At 42.9% G+C, this 25,618-nt stretch overlaps 1 protein-coding gene across 2 annotated transcripts in view; it reads left to right on the top strand.

Annotated features, from left to right (window-relative positions):
• Nucleotides 1–25,618, top strand: part of ARHGAP32 (Rho GTPase activating protein 32) — a 385,189-nt gene that overhangs the window by 353,511 nt on the left and 6,060 nt on the right. The window contains exons 14-21 of one of the 2 annotated variants that reach the window (XM_030221202.1): nucleotides 702–784; nucleotides 5,508–5,615; nucleotides 6,035–6,192; nucleotides 9,287–9,488; nucleotides 17,481–17,635; nucleotides 18,686–18,760; nucleotides 19,725–20,615; nucleotides 23,280–23,767. In XM_030221202.1, the coding sequence (XP_030077062.1) occupies nucleotides 702–784; nucleotides 5,508–5,615; nucleotides 6,035–6,192; nucleotides 9,287–9,488; nucleotides 17,481–17,635; nucleotides 18,686–18,760; nucleotides 19,725–20,615; nucleotides 23,280–23,767 (2,160 nt within the window). The remainder of the gene's footprint in view (nucleotides 1–701; nucleotides 785–5,507; nucleotides 5,616–6,034; nucleotides 6,193–9,286; nucleotides 9,489–17,480; nucleotides 17,636–18,685; nucleotides 18,761–19,724; nucleotides 20,616–23,279; nucleotides 23,768–25,618) is intronic. The other variant, XM_030221203.1, reaches the window with a different exon arrangement.

Below are 25,618 nucleotides of genomic sequence, written 5' to 3' on the forward strand. Positions count from 1 at the left end.
GATGCCTGAGTGCACCCTGTGGTAAGGCTTTTTAATTTGCGGCAAGCACATGTTAGTGCTTACCAAAGCTTAGTAAAAGGACACCGTATTGAGCAAGCCATGATCAGGGCCATCCTTGCCATTAGGTGAACCTAGGTGGTTGTTTAGGGCACCAGAATTTAGGGGACAGCAAAACAGCTAATACAGCCAGCTGGTGGGATCTTGCCAGCTAAAGAGACTGTTGAGGTGGCTGGGCCAGGCATCATGAGCCTCTACTGTGGACCCCACTGCTGTTCCTGAAGCCTGGCGCTGAGAGCGTGTTCAAAACACATGGGCACGGGGCCAGCACTTCCAACACTGATCTCGCAGTGCATGAGATTAGAATATGCTGACCCCATGACTTTGCATTTTGATTGTACTTACAGTTGTGGCCTTAAAGAAGGAAGGAAGAGTGGCAAGTAACTTGGGGTCAATGGGGCAGGCACAAAACTAATTTGCTTACAGCACTGAACACCCTTGAACCAGCCCTGACCATGATGAGAGAGAGTTTTAAGTTCCTTCATCTGAAAGACATACAGACCAAGAAGGGAAAAAACAGGTGATGGAAAAGAAATCTGGAGACATGTTAGGAGATGGAATGACAAACATACTAGATAAGGACCATTTTCTGTGGAATTGTGTGATATATACTAAGCATTCTAATTTCTTTTGTTTCGTGGCAGGATGCCGTCTCTGCTGCTACAGATGAAGAACGATTGGTGAAAATCCATGATGTCATTCAGCAACTACCGCCACCTCATTACAGGTCAATGTTCATTTATCCCCTTGCTGCATTATACAGCAGTTGCCCATAGATAAGGACTTTATGGCTCTTTTGTTGTTGTTATTGTTGTTGTTGTCACTGCAAACCCACGACAGAAGGAAGACACTGGGGCTGATGCAGGTTTCATTAAGTGAAACGTTGACTGTGTTTGTTTGGGAAGGGAAAACTGCCTTTAAAGGTAGACGGGAGAAGGTGGCCTGAAACAGAGATAGGAAAGGGGCTGCCAGCTCTTCTTTTCTCCCTGCACATGCAACGCCACCTTAACCTATAGGGTCAGTGACATCACAGGCGTAGGCATTTGGAACCCTTTATCTCTGGCACCCTGGGCTAGGGCCTCACCTGGTCTATAGGTTAAGCTGGGCCTGGTCTGTTGTCTTCATGCCTTAGGTAAATGGGGGAAGGGGAAGAGAGTGCGTTTATCCTAATTTATTTTAACGATCATCTGGAGTCATGTGAATTTTTAAGTGTTAAAAAGAGGGTCATATTGCAAAAAAAGAAGGGTCTACTGTACTTCTGTTAGTCTCTTTGACTTCAAGCATTTAATGTTTACAATTTGATATGCCAGCAGAAGCAGTGGAACACCTTTTTGTTTAAAGGGTGATTGGGGGGGGGGGGGGGGGCAGACAAACTGATCTCTGGCCACAACCCCAAGCCTGTCTTGTACCTAATGCTGTGTAGGCAAAATATTGGCCAGGGCAGTGTAGGGGAAGAACTTACATCATACAGTAGGATCCTCTACAGCTGTAGCACCAACTGAGACTAATAATAATAAATCTTTTTTTTTTTCACAAACTAATTTTCATGTACAGGAAATATTCAGTCTAAGTGAAGGAGTTTTCCCGTGGTGAGGGCAGTTGTAACTGGGTTCATGAGGAGCCTGTTCTAGAAAACAGGATTGCTCAGTGTAGGTCCTTGAGAGCCGCAACTCACTTGGATTTTCAGGATTTCCAGAATGAATATGAATGGAGGTGGTGCATGCAAATAGATCTCATGCATATTCATTGGAGAAATCCTGAAAACCCTACTGAGTTTCCCCCCCAAACCCACCTCCCCGCTCCCCCCGTTTTCTATTTCTGTTGATGGCTCTCTCATTCTCCCTGTCTCCTCAGCTCGAAACCTTGGGGTCATCTTTGACTCTTCTCTCTCCTTCTCTGCTCATATCCAGCAGACCGCCAAGACCTGTCGTTTCTTTCTTTACAACATCCGTAAAATCCGCCCCTTTCTTTCCGAGCACTCTACCAAAACCCTCATCCACACCCTTGTCACCTCTCGTTTAGACTACTGCAATCTGCTTCTTGCTGGCCTCCCACTTAGTCACCTCTCCCCTCTCCAGTCGGTTCAAAACTCTGCTGCCCGTCTCATCTTCCGCCAGGGTCGCTTTACTCATACTACCCCTCTCCTCAAGACCCTCACTGGCTCCCTATCCGTTTTCGCATCCTGTTCAAACTTCTTCTACTAACCTCTAAATGTATTCACTATGCTGTCCCCAGTATCTCTCCACACTCGTCCTTCCCTACCACCCCTTCCCGTGCACTCCGCTCAATGGATAAATCCTTCTTATCTTGTTCCCTTCTCCACTACTGCCACTCCAGACTTCGCGCCTTCTCTCTCGCTGCACCCCTACGCCTGGAATAAACTTCCTGAGCCCTACGTCTTGCCCATCCTTGGCCACCTTTAAATCTAGACTGAAAAACCCACCTCTTTTAACACTGCTTTTGACTCGTACCCACTGTAACCACTCGCCTCCACTACCCTCCTCTCTTCTTCCCGTTCACATTAATTGATTTGATTTGCTTACTTTATTATTTTTTGTCTACTTAGATTGTAAGCTCTTTGAGCAGGGACTGTCTTTCTTCTATGTTTGTACAGCGCTGCGTATGCCTTGTAGCGCTATAGAAATGCTAAATAGTAGTAGTAGTAGTAGAGTTGCAGCCCTCAAGGACCGATATTGAGCACCCCTGCTATGAAGGAATGTAGGTGTCTACTTTTCCTTATGGGGGTTGCCTGGATAAGGGACTTCTGCTTCCGCTGGATAAATTCAAGATGGAGGATTCTTCAGTATTTTGACACTGGCGTCCCTGAGGAAGATTTTTGAAACGGAAATTTCTGTAGGACGTTTGGAACTTACAGCATATGAGTGACGTAGTTGCAAGCTCAGATAAGTCTGATCCTGTCTTTTTCTCAATTCCCAGTGTTTGTTGGCGTTAATGAGGTTGAAAGACACTAAATTCACTCAATATATAAAGGATTTCACTTTTTTTTCCTCCATTAGGTGGACTCAGGCGACGCGAGATGTTTGTAGAGAACACTACTATCTTTAATCTTAGGTTTTGATTTCACATATTTTTGGTTCATGCACTATATTTAATCACACCTTAAATTGAGAGTTCTGTTTGGGGAGTATTTTATGATATATAGAGCTTTCAAGTGAGCCGCTTTTGGCGGCCTGGCTCACTGAAGTACTGCTCGGCTGTAGGTACAGCCTGAACTGAGCTCTTCTTTGAACTCTTATAAAATTATAAATTATTTAATTATTATATACTTTATTCTTTCTTGTGGAGTTCTCTACTCACATCTAGCATTTTTGCTTTGCCAGATTTTCACATTTTGGGGATTGACTCTTTTGTTTGATTAGTTTTGTCTCTCCCTTGAGATTCTTACTAGTTTTATTTTACCCAAATCAAAAGTAAGGAAAACAGGTAACCTAGGAGTTGAAAAGTACAAAAACTAAAGGAATGTTTTTTTTCTACTATAGTAGTTCCCAAACCTGGTCTTAGAGGCACTCTTGCCAGTCAAGTTTTTGGGATAATCCACAATGAGTATTCATGAGAGAGATTTGCATACAATGGAGGCAGTGTATGCAAGTATCTCTCATAAATATTCATTATGGATATCCTGAAAACCTGACTGCTTCCAGGACTAGGTTTAGGAACCACTGTACTATAGCAAACGAGAGGGAGAAAAGACATCAAAACAAATACATTACAGAGGCATAGGGTCTCTTATAGCACCAGTTATTTCAAACCTGTGCCTTAAAGTAGAAAGTTCTTTTTGTTAAAAGTACCCGTTGGATATGCTTCAACTTTATTATAACACTTTGTTTAAAAATTGGTTTAATATGACTCCAAAAACTTCTTAATAAATATTCAGAAGACGCCCACAGAGTAACCGAGGCGTTTTGGCTTACTGCCTGCTTCTGGTGCTATTAAAAGGGTCACAAACCACTCTGCAGCAGAACAAACACTCAAAAAAAATCAATGAAATATTCACGCAAAACATCTATTAATCTATTATGGTTACCACAACAAAAGAACTGTGTGTATATATATTTAGAATTGTTATTTTGTTTTGTTACTTTTCAAGTCCTAGGTTACCTGTTTTCCTTATTTTTGCTTTGGGTATTATTTAGAGTAAGTTATATTTTGCCCCCTTTTGCTTTGTGCTATTTTAAATATCTGTGCAGGGAATCGGCACATAAATGATAGTGTCTGTGCTGTAGAATTATCCCCTTTGGAGAGAATTCAATAAGCAGCATTGAAACATAGTCATTATAAAAATACAGCGCTAAGCGCTATTCTATAAAGAACATGGACCTTATATAGAATACCATTTTAGCGCCAATCCTGCACCTAACTTTTGGGCGCCTGCTGAAACCTGGTGTAAATGCCGGCACCCAATTCTCTGCATACAACTTTTTGGAACATTCGTGACACGCCCATGGCCACGCCACCTTTTGAGATATGTCATATGGGAGTTAGGCATCATGCCTTATGCATCCAGATGCACACCCAAATTTTAATGAATGCCAATTAACGTCAATAATGGTTTGTTAGCACCCAGTTATTGATGGTTGAGAGCTCATTATCCAGCTTATTTCCGTGGGTGCTCAACTTTGAGCACCATATATAGAATCCAGGGGTTTGTGTTTATGGAGAAATGCTCAGCACTGAGCACAGTCTGTGACATTTATTTATGTTTTGAGATCTATGCCGCCGTTAACTAACTTGCAGATCACAATGGTGTACAAAGCTACAATTTCAGCATAAAATCAGAAAAGGAAAGGAACTGCAAGTATAAACAGGAAAGTTAGCAGTCAAACAGAAGAGCAGAAACCACAAAGCAAAGAATGGGGTGATAGAAACAGGTAGGCTAATGGTAATAGGGGAGGAAACCGAAACCTAGGTGGAGTTGAAAGCCTGATGGAAGAGCCATGTTTTCAAGGCAACTTTAAACTTCTTAAAAGAAAGTTCAGCTCAGATAGGAAGGAGCCAGCTTGGCCAAAACACAATTTGCATTGAGTCTCGGATGTTAGTAAATAAAGCTATTGACAACTGATACATTGTCTTTTCATTTTTTTTAAGTCACCTTCACTTTGTTTTGTGATATCTGGGGAGGAGCAGAAATTTGACATTCTGTATAAACAAAATTGTGTGTTCAGCAAACAGTGATGGCAAACCAGCAACTGCTGCTGCTGCTCTGAAGGAGCAGCTGCCTCCTATCCCTAATCTTGTTCTTTACCTTTTTCCTGATAGCCTGCCTTCAGATTGGCTCCATGGACCTCTGTTATTCTTGTAACCTAGCTAGATGTGTAATACTCTGAAGATGGGGCAGAGCTAAGATGGTTTATGACTTAGCCTCTCCTTCCTGTGATAATGGTTTCCCAACCTGTTGCTTCACACAGTTTTCACTGCTTGTCATTTGACAGGACGCTGGAGTACCTCATGAGACACTTGTCACGTCTGGCTACGTACTGTACCGTCACAAACATGCACACTAAGAACATCGCCATCGTCTGGGCACCAAACCTTCTCAGGTAATATCTGAGTTCTTTTATTTTACTTGTTCAAATTTCCCATGTGCATTATTATTTAAATTACAAAAAAAAAACAAAAAAACAGAGCAAGCTTGAGAGATTGTATCAATTAGTTTATAAGTACATTGTAAAAAATCATCTTCATTCATATTTAGACATTGGCTAGAACTTTCATCAATGCTAAATTAAGTTGTTCCCATGCCACCCTGTAACTATATAAAGTCTTGTGTATGCACTACAGTTAATACTACAGTGGTGGGGAGGCAAAGAGGGATATTAGCTGAGAGTAGATGGCTCTAGTTAGCAGTTTCATTTGGTTTCTAATTCAGCGTGGAAAAAAATAATTTCTAAGGTAGCATTTAATGTGGTGTAATGATTGATCATTTGTGAGGTTTTTGTTGTTGTTGTTTTTTGTTTAGATCAAAGCAGATAGAATCAGCCTGTTTCAGTGGAACGGCTGCTTTCATGGAGGTCCGAATTCAGTCAGTGGTGGTGGAGTTCATTCTCAACCATGTGGACATGCTCTTCAGTCCCAAGCTCAGCTCCGTCATTCGTGATGGTGCAGGTATGCTCTATGGTAATTCCCATTTTTTTTCTTAATTTGGTGGGGCTAGGGGTTGTACAGACGTTTTCAGGATGAAGAGTGTACATGTTTTTTGGCTAGAATGTCCTGCATCACCATCTTAGATAGTGGTTCTCAAACCTGTTCTGGAGTACCACCAGCCAGACAGGTTTTCAGGATATTCATACTCAAATGCCTTGTTGATTATGTGACTAATATTACTTTTGATATTACTACTACTATAAAAAAACTAATACCTCATTCTCAAATGTGTATAATTAATGCTCATTAGTACTCAGTGCATTCCCATCATTCCAACCCTGGAACATGATGGTAAATAGATGAGAGTTATTGCACCACCAGCTACAGCTACTATATATTAGATGAAATAAAAATTTAAAAAAATCATTTATCTTAAAGAATGATGATAATAATTCAATGGCTGTATGTGCTGTCTGTGCCGACTCAGTACTTGTTCCAGGAAGGGACTCCACTCTCCACATGAGCTGGCTCGTATCCTAAAGATATTTCAAAAAGTTCAACTAACAAATCTCACTCCTTCAAGTCCACAAAAAAAAAAAGAAGTCCCCCCCCCAAAAAAAATACAAAAGTCAATCCTTCTTATGAACCGTAAATCCTTTTTCCACTGAGATTCGACACATTCACCAACAAGAATTATCCATTCCAACTCACGCAGAGAATCTTCCTATAAAATAGTCCAAACGCTGTGTTGTGCTATTCAACTTGCTGCTCAGTCCAGTACTGCATCACTGGCGCTCTCAGTCTCAATGTTGGCCATGTTTCTCAAAAGGCTTCATCAGGAGACCAAACTGTGAAAAGCACAATACTATTAGTTCCCTAAAAACTGAGGGAGTCTTTAACAAAGACACGCTAGCATTTTTAGCATGCGCAAAACGCTAGAGACACGCATGTATTCCTATGGGTATTTCTAGCATCTTGCAAGTGCTTATATTTAGCGTGCGTAAAAACGCTAGCACGCCTTTGTAAAAGGACCCCCCTGTATTATCTATAATATAAATTTCCACTCACAAAACATACCGACCACTATATCCAGATGAGACTCCAGGTTTCTCAGATCATGGCACCTTCTCCCAAAAGACGCCCAGACGTGCAAAGAGCTTCAACTCTGCTCTAAAGTCTGTGGACTTGAAGGACTGAGATTTATTAGGTGAACTTTTTTAAATGTCTTCAGGATACGAGCCAGCTCATGTGGAGTTTGGAGTGATCTTAGCTCTTCAACAGTCAGGGGAAACATCTTTGTAGCCCTTCATATCCTAACATCTTAGTATTTCTCCTGACAGGTCTAAACTAGTATACCTACTGTACCTGAATATGACTTGCTGTGAACTGCTATTGAAAAAGGCATGAGCCAAAATTTTTAATTAATTAAATTCTTGGTAACTTAATTAAATTCTTGGTAACTTAATTAGATTCTTGGTAACTTAATTATTGAGTCTCTTTTGTACATTATCAGGCTTATTTTCCAAAGAGATGGGCGTCCTTCTCCCAGGGTCGCCCAAATCGGCATAATTGAAAACCGTCGCAGGGACGACCAAAGTTTACGGGGGCGTGTCGGAAGCATAGCGAAGGCGGGACTGGGGCTTCCTTAACATATGGGCGTCCTTGGCCGATAATGGGAAAAAAGAAGAGCGTCCCTGACGGACACTTGGCCGACTTTACTTGATCCTTTTTGTTTTACGACCAAGCCACAAAAATGTGCCCTAAATGGCCTGATGACCACCGGAGGGAATCGGGGATGACCTCCCCTTACTCCCCCAGTGGTCACTAACCCCTCCCACCATAAAAAAAAATGTTTTAATATTTGTTCCAGCCTCTATGCCAGCCTCAAATATCATACCCAGCTCCATAACAGCAGTATGCAGGTACCAGGAGCAGTTTTAGTGGGTACTGCAGTGCACTTCAGGCAGGTGGACCCAGACCCATCCCCGCCTACCTGTTACACTTGTGGTGGTAAATGTGAGCCCTCCAAAACCCACCACAAAACCACTGTACCCACATGTAGGTGCCCCACTTCATCCCTAAGGGCTATGGTAGTGGTGTACAGTTGTGGGGAGTGGGTTTTGGGGAGCTCAGCACACAAGGTAAGGGAGCTATGCACCTGGGAGCTTTTTCTGAAGTCCACTGCAGTGCCTCCTAGGGTGCCCGGTTGGTGTACTGGCATGTCAGGGGGACCAGTGCACTGCAAATGCTGGCTCCTCCCATGACCAAATGGCTTGGATTTGATTGTTTCTGAGATGGGCGTCCTCGGTTTCCATTATCGCCGAAGATCGGGGACGACCATCTCTAAGGTCGACCTAAATGTTGAGATTTGGGCATCCCCAACCGTATTATCGAAACGAAAGATGGCCTCCCATCTTGTTTCGATAATACGAGTTTCCCTGCCCCTTCGCTGGGACGTCCTGCAAGGACGTCCTCAGGAAAACTTGGGCGCCCCGTTCGATTATGCCCCTCCACAAATCTCTAGTAGTAGGAAGTGCCTTCTAGAACCATCTAATAAAAGGTCTAACAGGTTGCAGACTAATGACAGTTTGGAAACCACTGAACTAGCTAGAAGGGAGTTGAAGGCCAAGGAGGGGGTCTGGGAATTCTTTTCAAGCATAGGGACATGGTATGAGGAAGGGGCCAGGGCAATATCAGAAATCTGGCACTTGTTTTTGTATTGAGGCTTCAAATGGGTGGGAGAGAGATCTGAATGGCCAGGAAAGGTTGGAGAGGCCCTCCTAGACATGTTTAGACCTGCTGGCTAGGCAGCTAGCCTTGAAAATCACCCATTCTATCCTGCCCCCCAGCTTCTGCCCAGAATCTGGTTGCCTAAAGTTTAATGCCTCATGAAATTTAGGTGACAAAATTTAATCGTTCAGCCCATTAAAAATAATGTAAAACAATAAATTAAAAGTTTTGCATACGCCTTTCAAAATTGATTCATGTATTTACCATCACAGTAAATATATTCCGTTTGTCACTCATTAGGTTAGTATTTTGGTTTATATTCCAGTTTTCCTAATTTTGCTCAAAACGGATCACAGCAAAGTTAAATAATACTTATCTAGAGAATTTGCCTTCGCAGGTCATGGTTCCTTAGTGAGACCAAAGTCTTTGTTGGTGTCTTCCCCATCAACCAAGCTGCTGACATTAGAAGAGGCTCGTGCACGAACCCAAGCCCAGATTAGCTCCCCTGTGGTGGCAGACAGCAAATATATCGAGGTGGGAGAAGGACCCTCTGCATTGCAGGGAAAGTTTCATACTGTCATCGATTTTCCATCTGAAAGGTAAATGTACTCAAGCGGGATCAAGTTCCCTGTTTGAAGTTTAAGAGCAGATGTAGTTGGAGATAAACGATTTCTTGTTTGACTGCCATGATATCTAGCATTTTCATTCATTCCATTGTTGAAGTAAGTGTCTAGGGGTAGGTTCTGTAAAAGGTGCCCAAATGTTGGCATCCAAAAACTAAGTGCCCGATATTCAGACTGCAGGAATTAGCTCGGATAACTCCTTCGGTCGGTGCTGAGTCTGGATATTGAATATCTGGTTTACTTTTGGCCGGTTGAAACTTAACCGGCCAGGCCTATATTCAGCACTAACCGGTTAAGTTTGAACCGGCCAAAGATAGGCCTGGTATTCACAAGGCCAAATGTGGCCACCAAACTTGCACTGAAAATTAGCGGATAAACTGTTATATTGTGCGATATAACCGGCTACCCACTATGTGTGAATTTTTAGCGGGTGATGGCCGGCCAAGTCCTGGCCGGTTACATGCTTTTGAATATCAGCGGGGTAAGTGCTCAGTGCTAATTCTAAAATTCTAAAACGGAAATTATGTGCATAATTTCCATGCGCACATTTGGACGCCTGCACTCATACCAGCTGAAAGACTGATGTAAATGCAGGTACCTTAAGGGCCCTTTTACAGAGTGGTGGTAAGCCTAATGCGGGTTTACTGCTCACTCTTTCGGGACTACCACCGGCCCAATGTGGCCACCGGCAGTGGTCCCACCTGAGCACGTACCATTTCTGGGAAAAAGAAAACCTACAGAAATGGCTTGTGTGGCAGTAACCCGGCAGTAATTGAGCATCACCACGTGCAGCCTGGTTACCGCTGGGTTAGTGCGGGAGCCCTTATTGCCACCTCAGTGGGTGGCGGTAAGGGCTCTCCGTCGCATGGTCATGCAGTAAGAGTTCTCTTACCACATGGCCGTTTGTGCCTGGAGTCTATTTACTTGCATCCTTCACGCTCCTTTTAGTGAAATTGAGCATGCTCAGTTTCACTAAAAGGAGTGTGACGGACATGAGGGGAAGACAGAGCAAGGCAGGCAATGCGGCGGTGCTGGAGACGGTGCTGGACAAGGCTTCATCTGGCAGGGGTTGGGGACCCCCGCCAGCAAAACCAGGGTCCCAGAGGAAATTTGGGGGGGGCCAAGCCCCCATGGCCCCACGTAGCTACGCCACTGGTTTGCATTGTAAAACTACCATTGTTTGGGAAAAAAGGGGGGGTACCAGCTGTTAATGACGTGACAGTCATGTAGATTTTTTTCTTGGGAGCATTGTTGAGCCCTACCACAAGCTCCACCCAAAGCTGCAAACATTCGGTGATCTCAAGGAAGTGCTACAGATGATCTGGGACAGTCTGCCACAGGGATTGATTGACAAGGCTGTGGACACTGAGCATTCACAGTGACTGCAAAATTCTGACACATTGTTAATTGTATCATTTGAATGATGTTACTTTACTGTGTTTCAGCGCAACCATTTTTAACGTGCAAGCATTGTTAGGTAGTAACTGTCATGAAACGCCTAGCCACCAGCCTGGGGTTACCCCGCAGCCACTTAGAGGGTCTATCCCCAGCACAGCTCAGGTCCACCTGCCGCTCGTGCTCTATACTAGTACCCTCCTCCCACCAACTGGGTCACAACCACCTCTGGGCGAGTCTCTCGCTCTCAAATTATCCCCAGTGATTTCTAGGTTGCTGGAGACCACACTCCGAATGGTCTCACAGTTCCCAAAAAGTACTCACAGACCCAACACACATGCCACCAGGGTTCTTTATCAGTCCAGACAGACAGAGGCAACAAACTAAATTGTTTGTTGTCTTAAAAATGTTGATCAATGAACAGAAAAAGTGCAACCAGCAAACAATAACAGGTAACTGAAATATGGATCAATTATAACACTAACTAAACATTTGTTTACTAAGTAGTACCTGGGAAGATCAGGACATATAACTGTTCACTGAGCCTCAGCAAAGAGATCCTGTTCTCTTTTCTTCCTGGCTAAGACTGGCACAAAAGCCTGTACTTCTGGGTAATTTCAAACTCCAGGCCAATCAGAGCCCAGAACAACAATGTTTAAAAAAAAGCTGGCCACCTCACTGAAGGCAGTTTCTCTTCTCTGTGTGCTAAGTAAGGGTTTGTTTTTTTTTTTTTTTACTAAACCTTAGCTCGAGTTATATGCAGCTGGGCCCATAGGAATAAAATGGGCCCTGCTGCGGATAACTCAAGCTAAGCTTTAGTAAAAGACCCCCTTAAAGAAGGAACGGTCATTCCTCTGTAACAGTTTTAAACATAAACATGCACCACCTACTGGCCAAACTAGAGAAAGACACTTCAAGAAATAATACAAGTTACAGGCGCTGCTATCACCTTCCGCATGTGGAGACAGCAGTGTCTCTCTCAGAGAGCAGTTAGCGTGTTTATAATTTAACTTTACAGAATGATAAAGTACATTATGATGCTGTTTGACACACCTAGGACTAAAGGAATTATTTCTACAATAAGATTTCCAAATAACACAAGGCAGTAACTTTACACTGGTGATAGAGTTTTCAGGTAAATGCCTGGCCATATTTACCCCAGTCCCTCTCTACAAGAGGAAGCAGATGAGCTAATCAGTGCTGTATAACAGTGCTTCCTTTCAAGGATTAATTGCAGTTATTGTAACTCTTTCAAAAAGTATGTCTTCAGTGGTAGAGGCTGTTTTTATAGGAAAAGCCTGCAAAGCATCCACCTATATTTTAAAAATGAGGTTTTCAAGATGTGGTGAAAGCTGCTTTCCCATAATTCCCTAATAAATAAAATGGATGTATTAGATTAGTCCAGGTCTTGACAGATTTTCTTAGGATCTAGGAGCCAGCAACAAAAATCTAGGAGCCAGACTTGCAACAACTGGAATTTTTATTTATTTTTGCACATTTATGAATCGCACATTCATAATATGCTGAAAGTGATCGGTAATTTATTACAGTAGCAGGGAATTTGTTGTGTAAGAGGCTACTGCTCTCCTCATCGCCTACCCACCTACAGGGTATCTGGCAATGGAGAGATGTTTTAGACTGAGATTGCTGGGGCAATGGGGAAGAACCTAAAGGTAGATCTGCTAAAGGTGGATGGGTAGGGTAGTGTATCCACCCACAGAAGCTGTAGGCTTAGCCTCTCTCTATTGCCCCCTGCCCCCAGCAGTTGCAGGTTTAACCTCTCCTCATTATGTGTCCACCCACTCCCAACAGCCACAGCCTAAAAACCACTCTTCTTCACCTACCCAACTACTCAAGCTGTAGCCTTGGTGTCACATCCCCACCCCTAGCAGTCACCTATCGGAATATCTCCTATCTACCAAACAATAGTCTCTCTCAATCCCTATTTTTTAACAATTGAAATTGATTCTACCAGCAGTGCTGCTGGAGAGTCTTCTGCTCAGTAACATTCTCCTTATGGGTCGTTTTTTCTGCTAATAGTGCTCAGAATCTCCTCCAGATTAACACGGCTCTATGTGGACTGCCTTTCCAGTGTGGACACCTCCCAACTTTTTTTCTCTCCTCTTCTGTGCCCCAGCAGGGTGTCCCCCTCCTCCCCAATTTCCTCTCATCCCTGCTCCTGGCACACATACATCCTTAGAGCACTGTCTCAATATCCCCCCTCCACCACATACTCCCATAGCTTTCTTAATCATTCCCCCAACCCACCCCACATAGCATTTACTCATCATAGTGCTGTCTTTATGACCACCGTGCAATATACATTCCTGTGTGGTATACACCACTCCCACCACTTCTGGAGCTGTGTCATAGGGACCACCCTTCCATTACCAAATTCCTCCATACATCTCTCCAGCTTTCTCTGTTCTCCACCTGCACATATCTACCAGTTCCTGTGTACCAGCACTCACACTCTACTCTGCTCTTTTTTCCCTTCTGCTACATTGCACCCGTTCCCCTGGCACACACTCCCAGCTTTCTCCCTCCCCCTCTCCTCCTGCAGTTCCTGTGACACACAGATACACAGCTTTCTCTCTCCCCACACCCTCATAGCACAGACACTCCACTTTGTCCCACCCCAGTCCTCCAACAGAGACCCCGGCTCTCTCTTCCTTGCAGCTCTGGTCTGGTGAGAATCAGAAACAGAAAGAAAGGAGATAAGCAGCACATTGGGACGCATCCTCCTCCTTTGCTGCTTTGGCACTGAATTCAAAATTTGGTTGAAATGTTACAGTTGATATTGGGTGGCAGAAGAGGAGGCTATGGCCTGAGGTGCAGCCTTTCTTCTTTTCTTACATAATGTGATTAATGCCAGGCCAGGGACTGGGGGAAGAGAGGTGGAGGAAAAGGTGTGTGTGTGTGTGTGTGTGTGTGCGTGCGTGCGTGCGTGTGTGTCAGAGATGGGGCAGTGAGGTGGGGGGGAAGAGGGAAAAGTACAGAGACTGCTGCTGATGCTTCCTACTTTCCACAGCTACACACTGCAATACTAGGTGCCAGGGTCTGATGTTTCTAGTCACCATGGCAACATGCCGCCTGGGGTTTGTTTGAGCCTTGGGTTAGTCCAATAAAAGACTATTACTTACCCTTTGTTTGACTCTGATTTCCACAGTCTTCTTGCATAGAGACCCGTGATGGTATTTCAGTGGAAAGGGCAGAGTTGTTGTGGAGCATACTTTGTGTGAGAAACCTGATGCCTTTTTTGTTTAGTCCTTTTTTAGGGAATAAAAGAAAGTAAAGGGAATGATAATTTTTCTTCAAGAAAACTTATCCTACCAATTAACGCTTAATCCCCGCCTACCCTATTTGTCTATACCCATTTACTACTCCAAACTATTCAAGCATCCTTATATAATCCTCCTGTACTTTCCCGTCTTTCTGACTTGTCATGTCATTACCCTCATTGCATTGTGTCCTTTCGAAACATTGTAAGCCACATTGTGCTCGCTGTAGTGGGAAAATGTGGGGTATAAATGTGCCACAAATAGATAAATAAATGCACATTAAGGTTTATTCCAGGTGTACTCAATATCGGTCCTCAAGGGCTGCAACCTGTTTGGGTTTTCAGGATTTCCTTAATGAACATGAATATGTATGCAAATTGATCTCATGCATATTCATTGTGGAAATCCTGTAAACCTGAATGGGTTGTGACCTTCAAGGATCGACATTGAGCACCCATGGTTTATTCTATAAAGGGGCGCTTTTGTAGGCACCAAGAGCACACCTGTTTTGAGCCTATTCTCTAAAGAAAAGTAGATACTTACTTTTTTTATAGAATACTAACCAGTGGCGTAGCCAGACTGCCAATTTTGGATGGGCCTGAACCCAAAGTGGGTGGGCACAAAATTTTCTCTCTACCCCCCTCCCCCAGCAAAATTTAGTCACGCTAATCAGATGCATTTGTCACACAGGGTAAAGTGCTGCTTTTCAGTGCATCAGATTTCAGAAAATTTATTTAATAGCCTAACACCCTTTTCAGTGAGCTTTCAGAGGCCAAAACCTCCTGCCTCAGGTCAGTAGAATGCTTTTACGGTATCCTCGCCTGACCTAAGGAAGGAAGTATTGGTCTCTGAAACTTCATTAACACAGGTACCATATTACTTTATCCTAAATTAAAAATAAAATTATTTTCTTTACCTTTCTTTTATGGCCATTTACTTTTTCTCATTGTGTCGCTCCCAGTCTCTAGATTCTGCTTTCCTTCGTTTTCACTTAACTCTTCTGCCACGGTTTCCTGGCCATTTCTCATTTTTCTCTCCTTTTTCTTTGCTTTCTTCAATATTTTTCTGCCTCTCTCTCTCTCTGTCCTGATTTAATTCATTCTTACTATCCATTCTTTAATTTCCTTCATCTACTTATGGCTTTTCATCTTTTTCTCTCCCTTGTTCTCCCCATGCCCCTTCCTCTTATTCTCCAGTCTTTCACTACTCTCCTTTTCCATCCAGCAGCTCTCTTCTTTCTCTCCCCGTCCTTCCAGTCTCCCCTCTCTCGCCCCATCCTTCCAGTAGTCTCCCCTCTTTCTTTCTGCATCCTTCCGTCCAGTGTCACCTCTTTCTCCCTACCCTTCCATCCAGCGTCTTCCCTCTTTCTCTCCCCATCCTTCCATCCATCTACCCTCTCTCCTGATCCTTCCAACTAATGTCTCTCTCTCCCTCTTTCTAACCAGTGTCTCTGTATCACTCTACCCTTTTCTGTTCAGTGTCCCTTCTCTCTCCACATCCTTCCAGTCTCTCCCCTTTCTCTCTGCATCCTTCCAGTCTCTCCCCATCCTTCCATCCAGTCTCTCTCCCCATCCATCCGTTTTCCCTCTTTCTCTCCCCATCCTTCCATCTGTTTTCCCTCTTTCTCTGCCATCCTTCCATCTGTTTTCTATCTTTTCTCCCCATCCTTCCATCTATTTTCCCTCTTTCTCCCCATCCTTCCATGTTTTCCCTCTTTCTCTGCCATCCTTCCATGTTTTCCCTCATTCTCTGCCATCCTTCCATCTGTTTTCCCTCTTTTCTCCCCATCCTTCCATGTTTTCCCTCTTTCTCCCCATCCTTCCATGTTTTCCCTCATTCTCTGCCATCCTTCCATGTTTTCCCTCATTCTCTGCCATCCTTCCATCTGTTTTCCCTCTTTCTCCCTATCCTTCCATGTTTTCCCTCATTCTCTGCCATCCTTCCATCTGTTTTCCCTCTTTTCTCCCCATCCTTCCATGTTTTCCCTCTTTCTCCCCATCCTTCCATGTTTTCCCTCTTTCTCCCCATCCTTCCATCTGTTTTCCCTCTTTTTCTCCCCATCCTTCCATGTTTTCCCTCTTTTCTTCGACGAGGCCCGCCCTGCATGCCAGCGCCAGCCAGCCCCAGCTCCCATTGCCGGCCACTGCTGCTTTTCCTGTTGAGCATCAGGGCCGGCGCTACAAAAAGAAGAAGCGCTAAGGACGAAAATGTTTAAAAAAAAAAAAAAAAGCGCGGCACCGGCAGGCACTGTCTAGGCAGCCTTGAGGCATTGGCTGCTGGCTCGCAGGCTCCTCCCGTCTCCTACGTCACTGCAGTGACGTAGGAGACGGGAGGAGCATGCGAGCCAGCAGCCAATGCCTCAAGGCTGCCTAGACCGTGCCTGCCGGTGCCGCGCTTTTTTTTTTTTAAACATTTTTCGTCCTTAGCGCCGTTAGCGCTTCTTCTTTTTGTAGCGCCGGCCCTGCTGCTCAACAGGAAAAGCAGCAGTGGCCGGCGATGGGTGCTGGGGCTGGCGATGGGCGGGCCTGGGCTGAAATTGGGTGGGCCTGGGCCCAGCCAGGCCCACCCGTAGCTACGCCCCTGATACTAACATAGTAGATCAGACATGCACCTTTATTTTAGGAGCAATCAGCCATAGAGCACTCATGCGTTTAAATATTTTATAATGCATGTGCATCCATGCTCCACCCATATGTTTGTTTATTGTAGAATTTGATATACTGCCTTTGCTAACAAAAAAATCAAGGCGGTTTACAACTAGGGCTGTACCGGCTATTCATATTTGATTCAATTTGGCCCCAAATACATTATTTGTATTCAGCTGAATAGTATTTTACATTTGAATACGAATATTCTGGGACTCTACTGTGCTAAATCCTACTGAAATAAGCATTTGATCTCTGACGTTGCTTCTTTTATTATTTGTTACATTAAAGCTCAATTTTACTATTAAGTTAAAGCTCAATGCCCATTATTTGTATTCGGCGGAATAGTATTTTTCATTATACGTAGTCGGCTGAATAGTAAAATATGCTATTTGATACAGTGCTATATACAACAGTAAAATACAAATTCTTACCTGCAAAGTACACACCATCAAATATTGACACATACATGCAGAATAGCTCATAGCCTGAAAACGGTTATATGCTTAGGTGTCAACATACAAGTGTATGTGACTTGAATACTAATATTTATACATGTTCTTGCTGACTAATTCTGGGCAGCTTCTTATAGAAATATCCCTATGTTAGCTTAACTGGAGAACATTTTACATTCTGTTGCCCTATAGAAAAAGACCCCCTAACAAGGCCAAGAAATCTCCTGTTGGCAATTGGCGCTCCTTCTTCAACTTAGGCAAGTCTTCTTCGTCATCATCTGTCTCCAAGCGGAAACTGCAGCGCAACCCAAGTGAACCCTCTGAGATGAAATCCTTGGCACTGGCAGGTTAGTAAAACCTCTTTTGCTCTCAGCAAAAAATAAAGAAAAAATATTTGTCCAGGTGGGTGAGGAAAATCAGAGTCCCAAATGTGAACCTCTTCTCCATTTAATTCCTTCTTGGTTGTGCCAGCACCTTCAGAACATAATTTCAGTATATTGTAAAGATGTTGCTGCTGTTTCATGATAATATAGTGCTGAATGTTCACAATTGTATACCAAAATCCAGCTGCTTAGCTCAGTGAAGTCTCATATTTGCTTGTGGGTAACCTGAAAAGATACATGTAAGATACACAGATAAGACAAATGAGTGGCTTAAGGAATTGTAAAAACATGATTATAATTGAGAAGACTAAGATCAGGGGGACAGCCAAGACTTAAGACTTGAAAGCTACCTGAAAACATATTGTTTCGGGCAGGATTTGAAGATGGACCAATTCAGGAAGTAGAGCAGCCAAGAGACTGAACCGGGGCAGGGCCACCGCCGCCCTCCCTCCCCACCCCCACCCCCCAATCTTCGCCGCTGCCGCCCTCAGATCGCTGCCGCAATTGAAATACCTTGTTGGCTGGCAGGGATCCCGATGCCCCGCCAGCAGAAGACGTCTTCGTCCAGCGCTGCTCTTCTGCCAATTGCCTGCCCCTGTGGCTGCTTTTTCTCTCAGGGCCTGCTCGATTTCAAAATCGAACATGCGCACCTGAGAGGAAAAGCAGTCGCTCAGCTGGGCGGAAGAGCAGCGCTGGAGGTGCCCCTCCAGTCCTCCCCAGCCTCCAAGGGGGCCCGGTTGCGGCACTGAAGTTTTCTTTCTTCTGTCCCTGTTGGGACTTGATCACTTGGGTCCCGTCAGGAGAGAGAGAGACCCCGGCGCCAGGCCCCGCTTGGAGGCCTGGGCCCAGGGAATTTTGCATCCCCCCGTCCCCCCTCTCAGCGGCCCTGTCAGGAAGGTTCAAATCCCACTGTTGTTGTTGTGATCTTGGGTAAGTCACACGACTGTGCATTGTGTCAGTTACTAAATATTTTTTTTTCTGGTTTGGGGGATTGGGGTATTTCTACATCTACAGGTGGCAGAGGAGACACTGCAACCCTGCGCTCAGCTAAAAGTGAAGAGTCGCTCACATCCTTGCAGGCTATAGATGGTAAGAATGAGGCTTTTGGCCTTGTCCTGTTTTGGAAAATAAACAATGTAAAACATAGCAGAGGGTGAGGCAAAGCTGCGATACTAAAAGGTAGAGGGAATAAATAACCAGCTGATTGCTTAAATGCTGGTTAAGAAACAGGTTATACCATTTGTATAAATAACATTCTTATATGCACAGTTATTATTTTAGATTGAATTAATATTTTAATTGCTAATGTGCACCCCTCCCCCTTTAGGCATTTTTTTTTGTATATGATGAATTAACGGGCACTAACCTTATAAGTAGTTATTCATTAAGGACCTGGCCACATTCAGTCCCGTAAAAAAAACGGCACACCTTAGCTTTTTTATTTGATGGAGGGAAGGCTTTCTGGTTTGTTTTGTTCTGTATTATTTTTTCAAGTTTACTTACTGGAGGGTGAGACAGTCAGAGTAACGAGAGTGATATCTTTTTGTTCAGGGGGCAATTGACAGGCCAGATTTAGGTATGCTATGATGGTGTCTAGAGCTGCCCCCCTCCCCCCAAAAAAATGAGTCGACAAGCACTATAGAGATGGTTGGTTTTCACTCCATTTGGGGGGGGGGGGTTCTGTGTGTTTGTGTAATTATTGCTATTTTATGTTTTGTTGAGAACAAGCTTATTGGATTGACAAACTATACATGTTTTTAAATAAATTAAATCAGCACTGGCCATCTAAATTTCTACCCCTTACCTGACCACATTGCTCAGAATTTGGCTGACTAACTTTAGCCATCTAATGACACTTTGGGAATTAAATTTAGAAGTTTGCCTGGACAATTTTCAAATGCTTTGGCCAGATTCAGCTCTTAAATTTGATTTGACACATGTCTCTGTGATGTTTCCAGCATGAAAATGTAAATAAGCAACTGTTGGTACTTTACACAATATTTTTTATGACAAAGTTAAATAGAAAGATAATTTACAATATATTTTGTACTAGGTGAATCTAAATTGTTCCGTCCCCGAAGACCCCGATCCAGTAGTGATGCACTCTCTGCTTCTTTTAACGGAGACCTCCTGGAGAACATGAATCACTGCAATTCCTATGATAACTTGCCGCGTGACAATGAAAGTGATGGAGATGAGGGTCTGGTTCACATCCCTGCCCTAATGTCACCCAGGTCACCAGAAGAGGTTGACCTTAGCCCACCAGACATTGGTGTGGCCAGCCTGGACTTTGATCCCATGTCCTTTCAATGCAGCCCACCTCAGATTGAGTCTGAGGGCCCTGATAGTACTGTTTCACAGGTGGACTCTGTTGCTAGTAGCAGTTTTAAAGAGAAATACATCCCTGGCAGAAAGGACCTGGAATTTGGAAGCCACTCTCAGACTGCTGGCAGTGCCACAAGCTCCGAGTCAGTCTCCCCCTTTCAAGAGAGGCTAACAAGTCCTTTCTTTTCCATAGACATGAGCCCCTCTGAGGAGAAAGCCTTCAAACCATCCTCCTTTGCAGAGAAAGTTGTCCATGCTTTGTCACCCAAGATAGGAAGGAAGTCAACTAAGTCTCCACCAATTAACATTTCAGAGCCCATCACTATTTCTTTGCCTGATCGGGTGTCAGAGATGATTGGAGGGTTGGGCACTGCTCCAGGCAACACCTCACCTCCCAACTGGAGCAAGGTAACCAGTGCAAATGAAACACCCAATAGGTCACCACCCCAGATGATGTCCCTGCTCCTGAAAACCAGTGAAGTGGGGACAAATGAAGGACAGCAACTGGAAACCCAAGAGCGGAGTGTCAGTGGTGTGTCCGAGGTTCAGGGAGATGCTGCAGAGCCATCCAGGTTGAACTGTCAACATATGGTGGCATCTTCTGTTCAGACCCCAACAGGTAAGTTTGCGTAGGTTGAAAGAGGTCCAGCAGTTCCATCATCTTCATTCCCTGTAAACTTTCTTTAATAACTATGGTAGATAAATGTAACCTTGAGTTCGGATTTGGTAAATTCTGGGGCAATGTGCTTACTGTGCATTTGCAGCCAATTCTTCAGTGGTGTAAAAAAATTGCCACTGTAACATTTAGAGCAAGTCATCAAATCAGCATATTTCTTCTCATCATAATCCAACCAATATCTTTTGCCCTCAATACTTTTTCATTTTTCTTATGAAGTTTAATGTGCAATCATTAATTGGCAAAATGCTCTATAATTTCACCATTCTTTACATGTAAAACCTGAGAAACTACACATAAAATATAAAGCGTATCTTGAACACATTTTTGCAAAGGTGGAGAAGTCTAGAATGCGAACTTTCTTTTCTTTGCTGTTCTGCAGTGAAAAGATCATATATGAGATCTTTGTAGGGGTCCATTCATGTAATTATATTCTTTCCAATATATCGGCCCCAGTTTGGACATTCTTTCAACCTATGTAAGCTCTTTTGTTACCTATATTTGTTTAGTGTCCCCTCTTTGTTTTTATCTTTTGAATATAATTTTTGAGGATGAGTGTCTTAGCACTGAGCCTCATGTTGTTTTCACTTTCCCCTAGTCCATGATGTAATGCATGCTTACATGATACATGCACATCTTTTACATAGTCAGTGTAAGTTCTGCTGAAAGTGCATTGCCCCAACACTTGTCTCTTTGAAATCACATGTGTACATTACAGATCCCAAAAACCTCTGTTCTCATATGTTCTCTTACCCTCTCCTTCTAGTGGTGGATCATTCTGACTGCACTTTACTGATTGACAGTTCTTCTGCCACCACTCCCCATTTGTCTCTCTTCTTGTCCTTTGGTTACAGTGATCTCTCTTTCCATTGCAGTAGTTAATTGTTCTGGCTGTGCACCATAGCAATGCCATGGTTGTGTGGATTGCAATATACCGAATGCCAATAAATAAATATGGGGTAATTCTATAAACTGGTGCCTAGAGGAACGTGCATCAGAGGCATCATTCATTGACAGGGCCTATGTGCATTGGACACTATTCTGTTAGCATTTAACAGCTATAGTAACTAAATGCAAGGGGGGGTATACTTCTGGCGGAGCATGGACAGGCCATATATGTGTCTCCCAGTTCACAGAGTACTACAAATTACACACATCACTTGATGCACTAAGCATTCAAACTTATACCTGCTATTGACATGGCGGAAGAAGGCATGCCTCAACATTGGCGCCCCATTGCCAACCTGTGCTAGCATTCTATAATGGATTCTTGGTGCCAAGATGCCATTGTTGATCTGGTTTTCAGCGTATGGCATGGGGGCACCTACATTGATGTGTCAATTTATAGAACTGCCCCTATAGTGTTTTCCTCAGTACTTGTATTGTGCCAAACAACTTTTATGAGAGAGAGAGAGATTTATAATAGATAGATAGATATAGATATATAGGCAACATATTGAAATATTCTATATTTTTAGGTCGCATTTTCTTGTTCTCTGATTGCATCTCTTTATGCTTGATGCTCTTCTGTCTCTCCATACATAATACAGAATTGTATCTTGGTACTGGCACATCTATTAATAGGATGGTTTTTGTGTGTGTGAGCCCTTCACCACTATGTTTAGATTTCTAGCCTCAGGCTTTTTATTGATTAAGGTTCTCAGTGTTAATAATGTATGCAAGAAAGACTAGGTGGTGATAACAGGTGTCTTTGTCAAAGTTCCTAAAAGACACCTATTTAATGTAAGTAACATAAATTCAAATTGTTCCCAATTAGCGCCAATAACGTATTATTAGTGCCCAATTATTGGCACTAATTGGTTAGTCAATTAAATTGGGCACGCATAAATTGAGGGAACGCCCCTAATCTGCCCATGACCCTTCCAAGTCTGGGCCCCCTTTTTAGAGCTGCATGTAAAATTTACGTGCAGATCCCGGCACCTAAAAATGCTCACATAAATTTTAATTTATGCCAATTAGCACCGATAATTGATGGGGCCCAATTATCAGTGCTAATTGGCCCATTCAATTAAATTGTGCACACAAATTGGACACACACCCAAATTTGCATTCAGAATTTTAGCTATAGAACAAAAAAAGTAAGGAGAACGAATGAGGATACCAAAAAATGTATTTATTCATATAAAAAATGATAGATGATGACCCGACACGGCCGTGTTTCGGCCCAAAGGCCTGCCTCAGGGGTCTTTTACAACCTCAGGTAGTATGATGTGCATACGCTCTGAGAAGAATGATGAAGCTGGACTCACTTGGGTCTCCTCTCCTCAGAAAAAATTTCTTTTGTAATGACCAGGAACAAGCCTGTAATACTCCTCTCAATGTGGGTGGAGGAAAAAATTCCTAGTACATCAGTCTTAATCCTGCTAACCACTGGGAGTTATTTTTTCCACTGATTTTTCTTCTCGCACTATATGGAAGACCTGTGGTCTTTTAATGTACGCCAACATGGGATTCGGTTTGTGCATTACTCTTTTGTTCTAGAGTTGATGAAAATATATCCACTGTATTAGTAGACTTGCTATATGCAATTTTCCAGGTCAAATAATCCATCTGTTGTGTCTCTCTCACACTTTAATATTTCCTCAGGATCATCTTCTCTAGACTCTCCCCAGGACCCTATTCCAGTTAGTACAGTATCTCTGATCCCACCTCCCCCTCCTCCCAAAAATGCTGCACGCATGTTGGCTTTGGCATTGGTTGAGTCTGCACAGCAAGCATCTGCCCAGTCTCAGAAGAGGCCATTAAACGCCTATGCTACTTGCCCAAATACCCCGGAGAGTACTCCTCAAGAGAAGCCGCAGCCTCAGTCTGGGACACCAACAGAGAGGACCACCACTGTGACGATAGCCCACACGACAGCTACACCAACCAGTGCAGAATCCATGGGACATCTACCCAAGAGCATCTATGGAGTATCCATCCAGGGGCCCCCTGCCATGACTTCAAGCACAGTGATCGAAGTGGTAGCACCAGCCATTCAGCACAGTCCTACAAGTAACCAGCCGGCTCAGCAACAACTAGCAGTGGGGCAGATTCCAGCAGGAACTGGTATGGTATCGAGCCCTCCTAGCCAGGTGAGGTGCTAGTGCAGTCATTAGAATTGTAAAATTACTGAAAATTTTGAAGTGATTGGGTTGGGGGGGGAACAATTTTTCAGTTTTTTTCTTTTTACAGAAAAAAAGGAGAAATTTGGGGAAATATTGAAATAACATTCAGTGCTCATTGTGTATGTTTAATTCTATAAAAAGGGTGCCAACATTTAGGTGCCGTGAATGCATGTAAATGGTCAGAATACAATATAAATATTTCTATACTGCATCAACCATATATTTTAGCTCAGCACAGATTACAAAAGATATAAAACAGTCATTTTTGGGATTTACAATGATCACTAAGGAGATATACAATTATTCAGTGAAAAGGAAAGTATTTAACTTACATCAAGCTAACACAGGGTTTGCTAACTTAAAAAGTTACCATAACCGGCAATTAAGTTTTTACTAATTATCAATAAAAAGAAATGTTTTCTACAACGAAAAGACAAATAATTCAACTCAATTTTAAAAAAAGAAGGCAATTCATTCCATAACTTGCAACTTGGTAGATGAAGGTAGATAAAAAAAAAAAAAAAAGACGCCTATATTTTAGGTTTTTTTACAGATAGAAAATTCAGGCAATTTTGATTCCTAGATCGGTTAATAAGCTGGTTCATAAGTAAAGGTGCAGTTCCAAACAAAATTCTATGAACAAATAAGCAACATTTAAATGTAATTTGAGTTCTTATTGCCAACCAGTGGAAATTGAACTACAAAAGCGAAATATGATCAAATTTTCTAGCTGAGTAAATTAGTATTTTGCAAGGTTTGTAACTTTTAATATGATATTGGAGGAACCAGAATATAATGCAAGGGGAATTTTTGATAAAACATCTAAGTCTGATAAATCGAGTGGTGAACGTAGATGTTTTTCAGGTTTGAAAATGGCTATCTTTTAGGTTGAAAATCACCTTTTTCTTTTTTTCTTTTTTTTTTTTTTATTTATCTATTAAATTTTTAAATACAATTCCAAAGCGAACTTTGACAAGAAATATGCGAAATATTTTAAAGAATAAACAATTATGGGAAAAAATTCCCTCACACTTCTATCATATACGCTGTAGTCCACAAAATGAGGGGGAACTGATACACTAATCCTTTAAAGAGGATAAGGATATACAAAGAAAAAGAAAAGAAATTCTATCATGTTACTAAAGGATAGCATTGAAGAGACTACAATTACATCATATAATTAAAGTCCAATGATAGTAAGAGTCCCTAGGGTCAATTAGGATTTCTTGCATTAATAAATGATCAAAGTTGTAATGATTCAAAGAAATGATTCTCAAGGTAAATGTGTAATTTACCTTTTTCTAGGTGTTTTGTGCTCATTGTGTTTTCTTTTGGGACCATTTTTGAGGGGAACATCCAAGAGAAAAACACCCCAAAAAACAGCCATTGGGATATCTGGGGCCACACAGACATCCCAGCAGAGCAGTGGGGTAGTCTAGGGGACACTGCAGTGGACTTCTTAAAAGTTCCCAAGTACACATCTCACCATAATCCCTTATATTGTGTAATAGGCCTCCAGGAACAGAGAAAAACCTATTGTACCTCACTGAACACCATTACAATACCCTCAAACTTGCAGGTGTCACCTACATGTAGGTACAGTAGATATTTAGTGATTTTTGGAGGACTCACACTTTCCACCACAAGTGTACCGGTTAGAGTGGGATATGGGCCTTGGTTCTCTTCTTTACAGTTCACTGCACTGACCACTAGGCTACTCCTGGGACCTGCCTGCTGCTCTAACCAGAATGGCCATCATATCTGAAGCTGTTATAGAGCCTGGTATGTACTGTCACTGGCACATATTTGGTGGGGGGT

This window comes from Microcaecilia unicolor, chromosome 12, assembly GCF_901765095.1.
Source record: "Microcaecilia unicolor chromosome 12, aMicUni1.1, whole genome shotgun sequence".
NCBI classification, from domain to species: domain Eukaryota; kingdom Metazoa; phylum Chordata; class Amphibia; order Gymnophiona; family Siphonopidae; genus Microcaecilia; species Microcaecilia unicolor.